We start from the raw sequence: 13,103 nt of genomic DNA on the forward strand, positions 1-13,103 counted from the left end.
TGTTTGTTCGTTTTCGCTTGTGTTACATGCAATATGGCGGAGAGATCTTGACTAGCGTTGTCGATGATCCATGCTTATGCAGTGTTGCAACCTTCTTCATCGAAAAATACCTACTTTCGTGTTACTGATTTTGTATTTCTTTCCAGGTTCGAAAACCCCACGAACCATTCATAAATAGCCCCATGAACCATGCATGGATAGCACCACGAACCATTCACGGATAGCCCCATGAACCATTTATAAATAGCCCCACGAACCATGCACGGCAAGGTTAGGTTAGGCAAACAGTTAAAATTGTCGTTTTCAAAATTGTTAAAAACATTAATAAATAGCCACGGTGGCTCAGTCGGTAACGTGTCTGACTACCATGCTCAAGGTCCCGGGTTCGATCCCCGGCCGGTTCAAATCCGGGAACTTTTCTAACGTTGGAAGGGGCCCCGGCGCCCACCCAGCGTCGAATGACATCGATACCTGGGGGAAACTCTGGGGGGTAAAGGCGGTCAGGGGTGTGATGCTGATCACATCACCCCCACTCATGACCGGATCAAGAAAGTGTGGGGCATTACCCCCACACCCCCTATACGCCCTCATGGCGTGGTGCTGAGCACAGGGGAGCACTTTACCTTTTATTAATAAATAGCCCCATGAACCATTCATAAATAGCACCACGAACCATGCACGGCAAGGTTAGGTTCAGTTATGTTAGGCAAACATAGTTAAAATTGTTATTCTCAAAATTGTCATGTTCTTGCAAAAAAAAATGGGGTGGCTGGAAACACTGACCAGAGGTTACATCATCGAGCGCACGCAGCATTTGGTTCACGTAGTAGAAGGACATAGAGGCAACAGCTTTGGTTCATCGGAGAGGCATTAATCTTCTAAAATACATGATTTACCGGTGATATAAATTAAGCGATGGTAAAGAAACACTTCTACGACCTTTCAAAAGTGTACGGAAAGTCAGTTCGGTAAGTACGTTCTCCTGTAAAATTGAAGAAATGCATTTCGGGAATACTTAAATTTTACCTTCAGACTTACGCATATAGCTCAATCTCAGACACACTCATGGACTTCTGCAGGATTTTTTCCAGGGAGGGGCATATTCCCCCCCCCCCCAATAATAATGTTGGCCCATCAAAAAGACACATTGAATTTATTACATTCCTGCAACACACTTCCAATAATGAACATAAATTACTGTAACTGAAATGAAGTACGTATGTGTAACATATTAGTTTATGGTTACATCCAATTTGCTGGGGAAGCCATGCACCCCCTCTCTTTCCAGATGCCCATGGACACACTAAACTAAACAGAAATAAACGTGAAATCTTGTTGATTAGGTTCCAATGTAAAAAGCCTGCCAACTGCATTCACCAGTGCAGTGAAGCCGTGGTAGATTGGTCATTAGGGTGTCTGACTATCATGCGAGAGACCCGGGTTTGATCCCCGGTGGGGGAGAACAGGGACTTTTTCAACCTGTTCAAGTGGCTCCGGCACCCACCTAGCGTCGTATGAAGTGGGTATCTGGAGGAAACTTGGGGGGGGGGGGGTAAAGACAGCCAGGGGCATAGTGCTGACCACATCACCCCAGCTCGGCCCTAACTAGGGTTACCAGACGTCCGGTTTTTCCCGGACATGTCCTTTTGTCCGGCGTCCGGAGGAATTTGAAAAATATCATAAATGTCCTACATTTTGAGCGTCACATAATAGTAATTAGGAAAATACGTGTTTCAATTGAACAAGGAGAATCCATGCTAGTTACAAGTCTATGGACTACGCTCCAAAACTCAATAGTGAAATTTATTTTGATTCAGTCATTGCCCAAAAAGAAGATACAAGCTTGTCCTGCTAGAGAACAAACGGGGGAAACTGAAGCAATCAATGAACAAAGTTTTGGGGCCATATCCTGATGATGTTACTGTTCAATGTCTGAGCGCAATTTCTTGCTTTGGGGTTTACACTGATGGAACAAGGTATTCCATTCTTATTAAATATTGTGATTGTAAAGCAGGGGCTATAGAGAACAAAGTTATTCAGGGTGTCTACCAGTCAGGAAAGTCAACAAAAATGAAATAAATCAACAAGTAGGTCAAAATGTCAATAAAAGTCAAGAAATTATTCTTGTTGTCAAGACTGATTGGTTGATTTAGTTTATTTTACTTCACTTTTCTGCTCGTTTTGCTAATCGCGAAGATGAGGATGAACAGTGGTAAGATAAGATGGATGTACGGTCAATCACAAACATACAGGGATGACCAACATAAGTCCCACATAAAATTATACTGGTTGTGAGGCCAGGCGCCAGAGCCCCGCAAGTCTGCCAAATGCATAAACAGATCTAATTTGCTTGTTAAATAGAGTCGAGTTTTCATCGTAACTGGCTTTTGGTAGAGATTTTTCATTAAATAGACATTTTCCATCTTTACTCAAGGTAGGGGTCGAATGATTATTTATTAATTAACCTTTTATAGGTTAAGAGGAACGAAAAGGGGCCAAGAAAAGTCCTGAAAAAGTCAATAGTTTTGGATTTGTTATTTTGGTAGAAGCCCTGTTTTTGAACTAAAAACTACCCTGGATGGAACTTCTGCAACCATTTCAAATTACAGTAATTGCTGAGTATTTGTTTGCCATTACAGGTCTTAATGCAAATGTTCAAAGACTAATTTCATTACCATCAGCACAACGGATTCACGAGAGAATTTTTTTTTTTCATAAAGTCTGTAAAAAGTTTGGTACTGGTCCCTATAATTAAAAAAGAGTTCAGACAAACGAGACACTGACCTTATGGCCAGTATAATTCTGTGTGTTGTCCTGTTTTTTTGTCCTTATGTGTGCTGAGTGCCCCTTAGCAGCCTCAGTTTTTAACGAAAGTCAGAAAATTTTAATATTGCAATAATGCTAGTTTGGATATGGTAATGGGCTGGATCCCGTATAATGTGACTGGTGCAAAATAGCCTAAGTGCTGACTCACCCAAAATTTTTTTCTACTTCAAATTTGTCAGCCACCACAGATGGTCACACACTGCGTTCCTCATTGTGCACGTTGTTCCACCCTTCGTTAACCACTCGTGCCCATCTCCATACAATTGAGGCACTCATGATCTGTTCCCCATAAATCTCACCAATCTGATGGTGGATTTCAGCTGCTGACACATCCCGTGCATTCAAATATCGGATCACAACCAACTTCAAAGCATCTGCACTACTATCTTTCCTCCAACAATTCGTCATCAAACGGATTCACGAGAGAAATATTTTTTTCATAAAGTCTGTAAAAAGTTTGGTACTGGTCCCTATAATTTCATAGAGTTTGACTGTCCTGTCTTTCATAAATATATTTTGACTAAATGTAAAATTTTGAGAAAAATTGGCTCCTCGGAGAGTACTAGGTAAAACATGTAGTAAGAGGTGCATTGTTTAGTATGATTACGGGTTTTGAAATTTTCGTTTAAGAACTCGTTAAGAATTGTTTTTTTTTAAAGCTGAAAAGTGTCATTTTTTAAATTACTTTTTAACGTGCTCTATAGAAATATGTTTTATTTATTGCGAATGTTGTGTCCTACATTTGGACTTAAGTCCTACATTTTGGGACCTTATGTCCTACTTTTCCCTTATAGCGACCTGGCAACCCTAGCCCTAACGCCACCCCCCTGTACGCCTTCATGGCGTGGTACAAAACACTGGGGAGCACTTTACTTTTTACTTTACAGCATTCACCAGATTCGATGTCTCTGATTGGGGAGTAAAGGGTTTGTACTTTAAACTCTTCATCTTTTGATTTTTACTGGACTTCATTTTGCCACATATCACCTAGTCATTGAAACACTTTTCTTTTGAAATGGAATTTCTATGCCCAAGTTGTTACATATTTCGGTATGACTTAAGATGACCGGACCCCTCTCCGATTTTCTTCATATTTGACATACTTACTAATTGAGGCCTGCTAATGACGAATCTGAAGTTGACATTTGTCGGAAACTTCTAAAAATTGCAAAATAATTGTGAACCATTGGTGCTAGCCCCACGAACCATTGACGTGTGGTTAGGTTAGTTTCGTTTAGGTTAGGCAAACATATTTAAAATTTGGTGTTGTGGTAGTATCAGGATCTAGAAATTGCAAAATAATTGCGAACCATTGACGCTAGCCCCACGAACCATTGGTGTGTGGTTAGGTTAGGCAAACATAGTTAAAGTTTGGTGTTGTGGTAGTATCAGGAATATATATATTTCCTTGTGAATCAAAAAATTTCGCGAAAATCGACTGTTTCCTAACATGCCTTATTTTCGCTGATTTTGTAATTTCTAGACGTTTCTGACAAGTTTTAACTTCAGATTTATGATTACGAGGTCTCAATTAGTGAGTATGCCAAATATGAAGAAAATCGGAAAGGGGTCCGGTCATCTTAAGTCGTTCCCATATTTCAATAATGTTTGTGAATATGGTTTCTTTCGTACCATGCATCATCTTCACATAGGTTTTACAGAGTGACTTTTAGATGTCTCATGTTGTCCATTGCTGACAAAAGGTCCGCCTGGAATTACTGTGAAGATCTTCAAACTACATCAAACTGACTTAAAATATGAGGCAATATCTCTGAACATATCATGAATTGATATGGTCTTATGCTGTGAAAACAGCCTTTGGCCCAAGTTCATTTTGTTTTATTTCGATTTACTTCTGTTAACACATACTGCGGAGTTTTATCGATTACTTAAGATTTTGTTCAATATAAATGCAAAGATTTTGTTCAATATAAATGCATTCTACTAAGATTCCGATTTACTTCTGCATTTATTCCCACTAGTCTACAATACTTTTTTTTTCTTCACATAAATAACTTTATTCTAAATCCAAACAGAGCTCTTTACTTTAAGGAAGGATCCAATTTTGTTTGACAATGATTGCCAAAATTCTACGATAATTGGTCTTCCTGCTAGGAGAATTTGAAAAAAAAATATCATAAAACAATTGAAACCGTTACCATTTGCAGAATGATATAATGATGACCATTGCATCAGCATGGAAGGTCCATCACGTTACTGATAGGGACAAGTGAGGGCGATATGGGTGCCAGACCTGGTGTGGGTAGACAAGATACTATGTTAATAGTATCGAAGAAAGGCTGTGGGCAGGAATGAAATTGCAAGGATGGAGTTGATGATCAAAGAGTTTAGAGTATAATTCTTATTATATGTGGATGACCAATTAATTGGCAACAGAACTTGAATATTGAGAATACATAGCAAGAAAAAAATTATCTAAAATTAGCAACATTGCAGTTGCAACATGAAAACTATAATGGTATATTTTAAGTAGAAATGTGATAAATCATATTTTTTTTTTAGCTTTCAAGAGAATAAATATATATTTTTTATAAAGGTATTTTGTTTTAAATACAAAATCGCCATGACTGAAGCAAAGTACATTTGCCACATACTGGGAGAAAATGTGTTAATTTATTATGTTCTAAATATCAGTAATAAAAATGATATGCATCAATTTTCATTCTTTCTTGTGATTTCTAGTTTTGTTTAAAGGTTTCATTGTTTTAAGACATTGTGCAAAACTCTTACAAATTACTTTTTTTTGTCTTGAAGATACCATTGTGAAATATGAGTAAATAAAACAGAATATGTATCTTAATGGTGTGCTTATGTGTTTTCTTATTGTTTTATTGAACAGATACCTATACAATGTGTTGTCAAAGAATCAGGTGGTTTCAGAGAACAACCGAGGTTTGTTGGTCGAGACTCTTAGGTCCATAGCAGAAATTCTGATTTGGGGAGATCAGAATGACAGCAGCGTGTTTGAGTAAGTACTGATTTGTTAATCTATTGCACTGTCATGTGCACTTCTGCATTGTAATAATATTTTTTTTTAATTGATAGATTGATTGATTTGGTTTTTTAAGTTTACTTTATGCACAGTAAGGCTAATCGGTACTGGACCTACAGTTTAATGTGGGATGTGCCTCCACCGGGTATCGAACCCATGACCCCTTGATTACAAGGGGATTACGCTACCACTGCACCATCAGGGAGGCCATATAAACCTTTTTTAAATCAATAGAATTGTTACAATGTGACTGTACTGTAAAATACTGCATCCCAGATTCGAATCCCAGCCTGGGCTGGGGTGTTCTTTGTGAGTGTTCCTTCATCAATTCATCATATCTTCACACATCCTCATCTTCGCGCTTAGCTAGAAGTTGAAAAAAAGCAAAGTAAAGCACCAAATCAATCAATCAACAATCAAATCTGACATCAGTTGTGGAAGACATGTGTAAATTGTAAGAGAGATCTTAAAATTATTTTGTGTAACATTCAGGAAATTGCAAAATTTCTAACTTACCGCAGTATATTTTTGCAAGAGCTTCTATTGCAGTATGGAGAATGTTCAACAGTATGTAAGCTCTTGCCTTTTCCATTGACTTGCAATCATCAATAATCATGATCTCATGTGTGATACATCAGGTCAGCAATCCTGGTAACTGGTTAGGGATAAACAATGTTCTTCATGCAACAAGGAGAAGATGGTTAATTTTATAGGACCGTCTGTAAATGCTTCTTAAATCCGTGTCTTTTGCTTTCAGGAGGATTATGGATGTTATCCATCTTCAAGAATCTTTGTTACTGCTCTCTTATACATGGCTGTTTTATGAAACGTTTCAAATAGTTTATTATGTTCGAATTGCTGATTTAGTTTTGAACAACAGTCAGCTAATGCATATTCTTGCAGTGGTGCCATTTCACCCACAATGAACCAGAAATGAAATACACCCCATGCTATAAGCATTCCTGTTGATGAGTAACAATACTGAGAGTTTCCATACAATCAATAAATTTCACGACCAAAACCTCGTAATTTGGTTTTCCATTAGGCGATGCATAATAAGCAGTTGCTACTCAGTCAGCAAATCAGTATGTAATGTCAAGATTTCAGGTTATATCCATGGTTAATCGTCTATTTCGACAACTTTTTCTGCTAATTAATTCAATTCCTTAGTGTGCCGAAAGCTGTTACAATTTGGATTGCACATTGTGATATTCTCATATTGATAAATGAATAAACCCATTCTCAGAAGCAACTTACAGGGGACATGCAGAAAATAATTTCATTTCACAACTTAAAAAACACAAAATGTAGTGGAACCAAAACCTTTATTGCACACTTGGACTAATTTTCAACATTGTTGCTACCACTGTTCAGACATAACGAGACACCACGTTTTGTATCCCCGTATCGTAGAACAATGCCGTCTGTTATGATATCTAAGTGCTAACAGCATGTTGGACTGCATTGTGGTAAAATGCACTGAAAGTTCCGACAGAGTGAATTGTCTGTTCTCTGTAATCTTCTCTTCTACTGCATGGACCAAGTTGTCAGCCACCATGGGGTGTTAGGGGTGACGTTCCACGTACTACACCTAATTGTCAACCTCGCTTCCACTTAGTACACCCTGGACTGCATTTTACAGACAAACGAGACTCTGGCCTTATGGCCAGTATAATTCTGTGTGTTGTCCTGTTTTTTGTCCTTATGTGTGCCTCAGTTTTTAACGAAAGTCAGAAAATTTTAATATTGCAATAATGCTATTTTGGATATGGTAATGGGCTGGACCCTGTATAATGTGATGGGTGCAAAATAGCCTAAGTGCTGATGCACCCAAAATTTTAAATTCTAATTCAAATTTGTCTGCCACCACAGATGATCACTCACTGCGTTCCTCATTGTGCATGTTGTTCCGCCCTTCGTTAACCAGTCGTGCCCATCTGCATACAATTGAGGCACTCATGATCTGTTCCCCATAAATCTCACCAATCTGATGGTGGATTTCAGCTGCTGACACATCCCGTGCATTCAAATATCGGATCACAGACCACAATCGGTGGGCATCTCTGTTTTCTTGAACATTATCACAACCAACTTCAAAGCGTCTGCACTACTATCTTTCCTCCAACAATTCGTCATCAAAGAACTTGGAGCGCCTGTACACTCTTGTGATCGCAGCACTGATACGGCACAAATTGCAAACTGAACGTACTTTCTGGACGTACTGTGTAAATTACAGTCTGTTCATTGTTTCAATATACTCTGTGTGCCATGGATAAGCATCCTTATCCCATCCCTCTTCCTGCTGGCATGCTGCAGTTGACACTCAAAAGTACTGCAACGTCTTCTTCCTCTTGTCGGCTCTCAGCAGCATGTTTATGGGGGAAGGATGATAAATAAAAGATACATTTAAAAAGTGAGCCAAAACAATAAAAATGATATAATTAATGGGATAGTTAAAGATATACAAAAGACATCAGGAGATGCTAAAGTTTCCTTCAATTATTGAGATGTTATTGGCACTCGTATTTCATGCATTATAAATGCCGGAAAGAATTAGACTGAACCTTTTGAAACCCATGAAAAAGACTCAAGTGAAAAAGGACAAGAGTGACAAGACTAGGGTGACCAACTTTCCTGTATTAGAGCTAATTTTTGTGAATCATCCTGAATTTTTCCTTAACAACCAAGATCACAAAATTTCAACTCATTCTGAGTTCGACGAGCCATACAAAACTTCAAGTCGACTGCAAGATCTTGCACATATAATAATAATAATAAAACCTGGTGGGCAGAAGTAACATCATATCTTGCAGTAGTTGATTGATGCATAACAGTTGGGCTGAAAAGTTCGTAGGCTGACTCATAGATGGCGTTACTAGAATTAAAACCATGTGATTTTTACTTAGTACTAACCTTCAAAAGGTATAAATTTCACAGCTGCCGGATAATTAGTTCATGAGATATAGCATTGTGAGTGAAGCAGCTTTTGTTATTGTGAAAAAATGGATAAAAAAGAATTTCGTGTGTTAATAAAGCATTGCTTTTTGGCGAAAAAAATACTGTTGAAGCCAAGGCTTGGCTTGATAAACATTATTCAGACTCTGCACCAGGAAAATCAACCGTTGAGAAGTGGTTTGCTAAATTTAAACGAGGCGAAATGAGCATCGAAGACGATGCACGCAGTGGACGCCCCAAAGAGGCTGTTACCGACGAAAACATCAAAAAAGTCCACAAAATAATTTTAAATGATCGTAAAGTGAAGTTGATCGAGATAGCTGAGACTTTAAAAATATCAAAGGAACGTGTTGGACATATTGTGCATGAATATTTGAACATGCGAAAGCTGTGTGCAAAATGGGTGCCGCGCGTGCTCACAATCGATCAAAAGCAACAACGTTTTGACGATTCGGAGCAAAGTTTAGCGATATTCAACCGTAATAAACACGAATTTTTCCGTCGATATATTACAATGGATGAAACATGGCTCCATAACTACACTCCAGAGTCCAATCGACAGTCAGCCGAGTGGACTGCACGTGATGAACCGAATCCAAAGCGTGGAAAGACGCAACAGTCGGCTGGCAAGGTTATGGCATCAGTATTCTGGGATGCGCATGGTATTATATTCATCGATTACCTCAAAAAGGGCCAGACCATCAACAGCGATTATTACATAGCGTTGTTGGAGCGTTTAAAGGATGAAATCACGAAAAAACGGCCCCATTTGAAGAAGAAAAAAGTGCTGTTTCATCAAGACAATGCACCGTGTCACAAATCAATGAAAAGGATGGCAAAATTATATGAATTAGACTACGAATTGCTTCCCCATCCACCATATTCTCCAGATCTGGCCCCCAGTGACTTTTTCCTGTTTGCAGACCTTAAAAGAATGCTCGCTGGAAAGAAATTTAGCACTGATGAAGAGGTAATCGCCGAAACTGAGGCCTATTTTGAGGCTAAAGAGAAATCGTACTATAAAAATGGCATCGAAAAATTGTATGACCGCTATAATCGTTGTATCGCCCTCGAAGGCAACTATATTGAATAATAAAATCGAATTTTGTCAAAAAAATATTTTTTACTATATTAGCCTACGAACTTTTCAGCCCAACTGTTAGTTTTGCTGCAGCAGTAGACAAATACATGAGCACTAAGAAAAATGTAAATTTATCCTTTTGTATAATATCCATTCTATAAACATTTGCTGAAGTGATGCCATGCTGCTAAAAACTAAATCTCCCATAAATTCAATGCCGGAAGTTAGAAATCTCCCTTAAGTTCATGGCTGAAAGTTGATTACCCTAGGCAACTCCAAACCAGCCTGTTTATCGGTTTATACTAGGCTGTGGTTTTACCTCAGAGAGGGAACTAAGTACATTATAAGAAATCAAGGACTGTACCTCCACTGTTTCTATTTTAACACACATTTTTTGTAAAATTACACTTGAGTTTTGTGATAGTACTGGACTACTGTAGTAGCCACTCTGTCGATAAGTTTGGTATCTTGAGGGGCATACAATAAATGACTGAAGAAAGGGTACTCACCTTGGCACATGGTGTGAGCCACGCCTTAAATGTTATGAACGATTGATTCAAAAGACTCACATAGTTCAGTAATTGCTCCTTTTGTCATTCCTAGAGTAATTTTCTTCTCTTTCTTTCCAGTTTCTTCCTGGAGAAGAATATGCTGTCTTTCTTCTTGAAGATCATGAAACAGAAATGTGGTAGCTATGTTTGTGTGCAGCTTCTACAGACTCTGAACATTCTGTTTGAAAACATCCGCAACGAAACATCACTGTGTAAGTTCAGAGTAAGATGCAGGCAACAAATAACCATAATTCATCCTGCATGAATTTTTATGTATAACCTCTTACCTTTTTAAATGGCTGAGAGTTTTTTGTAATGACATTACTCCCAAAAGTCAATTGTCCTAATAGACATCTGTAAATAATAGAATTTTTTTAAATTTCCAGCAGAAGTCTTAATGAAGATAGTCAATTTTTTTGTTTATTAGATTCTCATTATGAATATTTTCTAAAAATTAATTAATTGCTAGTTTGATGAAATTTTGGGTTGCTTGGGGATTCTTTTAGTTCCAATTTTAAAAAGAGATCGCACACTTCTGTTTAAAAAGTTTGCAAATCTCTTGGTCTGTTCCATTTCAGCATCTGTATTGTCTTCTAACTTCTGCGTCTGCATTAGAACTATTGTTCAATTTTAATCATATATGCTGGTCAGTAGAATTAGTGTGATAATTTATATTAATGATGGGTCAAATTAATCAGTACTCTACCGGTATTGCCCAATGTAGGTATATCACTGTATCGGCAAAGTTACCAATCTGATATATCTATAAATATCTTATAATTTAGTGCAATATTCTGCCATTTTGTTTTAGTTTTTATGGATATTAACATATAATTTCCATTCTGTACTTTTTTAAAGTAAATGTCTAAATATGCTGCTTTCTTTGCATTGCAGTCATATGCTAACATACACTATTAAGGAAGTCAATGAACAATTTAGGTTCTTCAAGGACCATTTGGAATTTTATATCGGATCAGTTATTGGTATTGTTAAATTTTGTGTTGGTACTTTATCGGATTGGCCAAAATTACATATTGGCCCACCCGTAATTTGTATTATTAAGCCATACAGTATTTCCTTATAATCAATTAACCCTAGAAAGTTAATGCTTCGTCAGATTGACGACGCATAAATACAAAAAGGTATCCCCCACCCTTTCTTACCACACGATGCTCTTGGCACCCTCAGTACTTTCAATTGGCCTTGAACTGTGGAGGGAGCAATACTGTCTGGGTTGAATTGCTGTCCAGTTGACAAATTATTTGATATTATTTTGTCTGCATAGTCATTCTGATGAAGCATTAGCTTCAAAGTAACCAAAATTTGCCACATCTATTCTTTGTTTCGACAAGTTAAAAACGATGGTGTTGTACAAAACAAAACTAAAGAATGTGGTTTTGCTGCTTTAGACAACTCGTGGCACAGCATCCATCTATCAAACTTTCGAATAACCTGTGATAACAATCAAAGGAAAAGAGGGCGACAAAAATGTATTGCAGCCATTGTTCCAAAGCAATATGTGGAGAACATCAAACAAATTGCTGTTTTGAATGTAACTATGATTTTGTTTGTTACAAATGCTGTCAGAAACAAATTTTGTTATTAGCCAAATGTAATTGCCAATAAAACTCTTCCTATAAAGCAAAAGAGTAAGGTTGTCAAAGTGACTACGCCTTAGCTTTAGCGTTACTGATTTTCCATGTTAGCTCTCTAGAGTTAATGCAGTTTAGTGTTGAAATGTCAAGAGGCTTGTATGTTAAGGGGGCAATTTAATATTTCTGATTTATAACTATTCAGAATAATTTTAAAGGACTTAAATGTACTGCAGTTCTTATGTGGTTTTAATGATTAGAGTGTATGAGTGTTATGTATTTTTTCTTAGTCAACATATATTGTTTATTCTTTTCTATAGATTACCTTCTCTCGAACAACCATGTTAACTCTATCATTGTGCATAAGTTTGATTTCTCTGACGAGGAAGTAATGGCTTATTATATTTCCTTTCTGAAGACATTGTCTCTCAAGCTCAACACTCATACCATCCATTTCTTCTATAATGAGGTAAGTAATAGGCTACGAGTAGAGGCACGCACATTTTGTTTTTGACAATTGACGAAATGTGAAATAACACACTGTAATGTTCATTTTTTTGAAAGGCATGACGTGCATCTTCCTTAACATGTTTTGTCATGAAATGATGCAAAATGCGAAATTAACTCTTAAATACGAGATTTATAGTTTATAAACCGACACGACACTCTCTGAAGTCTAAATTATTGTGTGAAATGCAAATCATGCAAAATTGAGTAATTCTACTGTAAATATTTGAGAAGCAAAAATGGGCTACTTTACACAGATATAAACTTACCATATTTGCCGGCATACAAGATGCACTTTTTACCTATAAAAATAGGTCTGGTACTGTTTTTTATTAACTCCATTTTTGGAAATTTTTCCAGTTCCAAGTTAGATTAGGTTAGTTATTTTTTGAAAGTAGACCTAAATATTACTTTGTATTTGAAATATTGCACATTAATTGCAATATTAAGTGATAAAGCTTTTTCCTCAAAAATGTGTCCAAAAAATGTACTCAAGTCTTATTTCCAGTGCATCTTATGCACTGGCAAATACAATAATACTCTCATAACTATATAAATGTGCTATTAGAAGGAAAATG

At 37.2% G+C, this 13,103-nt stretch overlaps 1 protein-coding gene across 2 annotated transcripts in view; it reads left to right on the forward strand.

Annotated features, from left to right (window-relative positions):
* Positions 1-13,103, forward strand: part of ema (C-type lectin domain containing ema) — a 67,247-nt gene that overhangs the window by 1,672 nt on the left and 52,472 nt on the right. For both annotated transcript variants that reach the window (XM_083110218.1, XM_083110219.1), the window contains exons 2-4: positions 5,687-5,815; positions 10,505-10,638; positions 12,339-12,487. In XM_083110218.1, coding sequence (XP_082966344.1) covers positions 5,687-5,815; positions 10,505-10,638; positions 12,339-12,487 — 412 coding nt within the window. The remainder of the gene's footprint in view (positions 1-5,686; positions 5,816-10,504; positions 10,639-12,338; positions 12,488-13,103) is intronic.

This window comes from Lepisma saccharinum, chromosome 24 (genome assembly GCF_977018435.1).
Source record: "Lepisma saccharinum chromosome 24, izLepSacc3.1, whole genome shotgun sequence".
Taxonomy (NCBI): Eukaryota; Metazoa; Arthropoda; class Insecta; order Zygentoma; family Lepismatidae; genus Lepisma; species Lepisma saccharinum.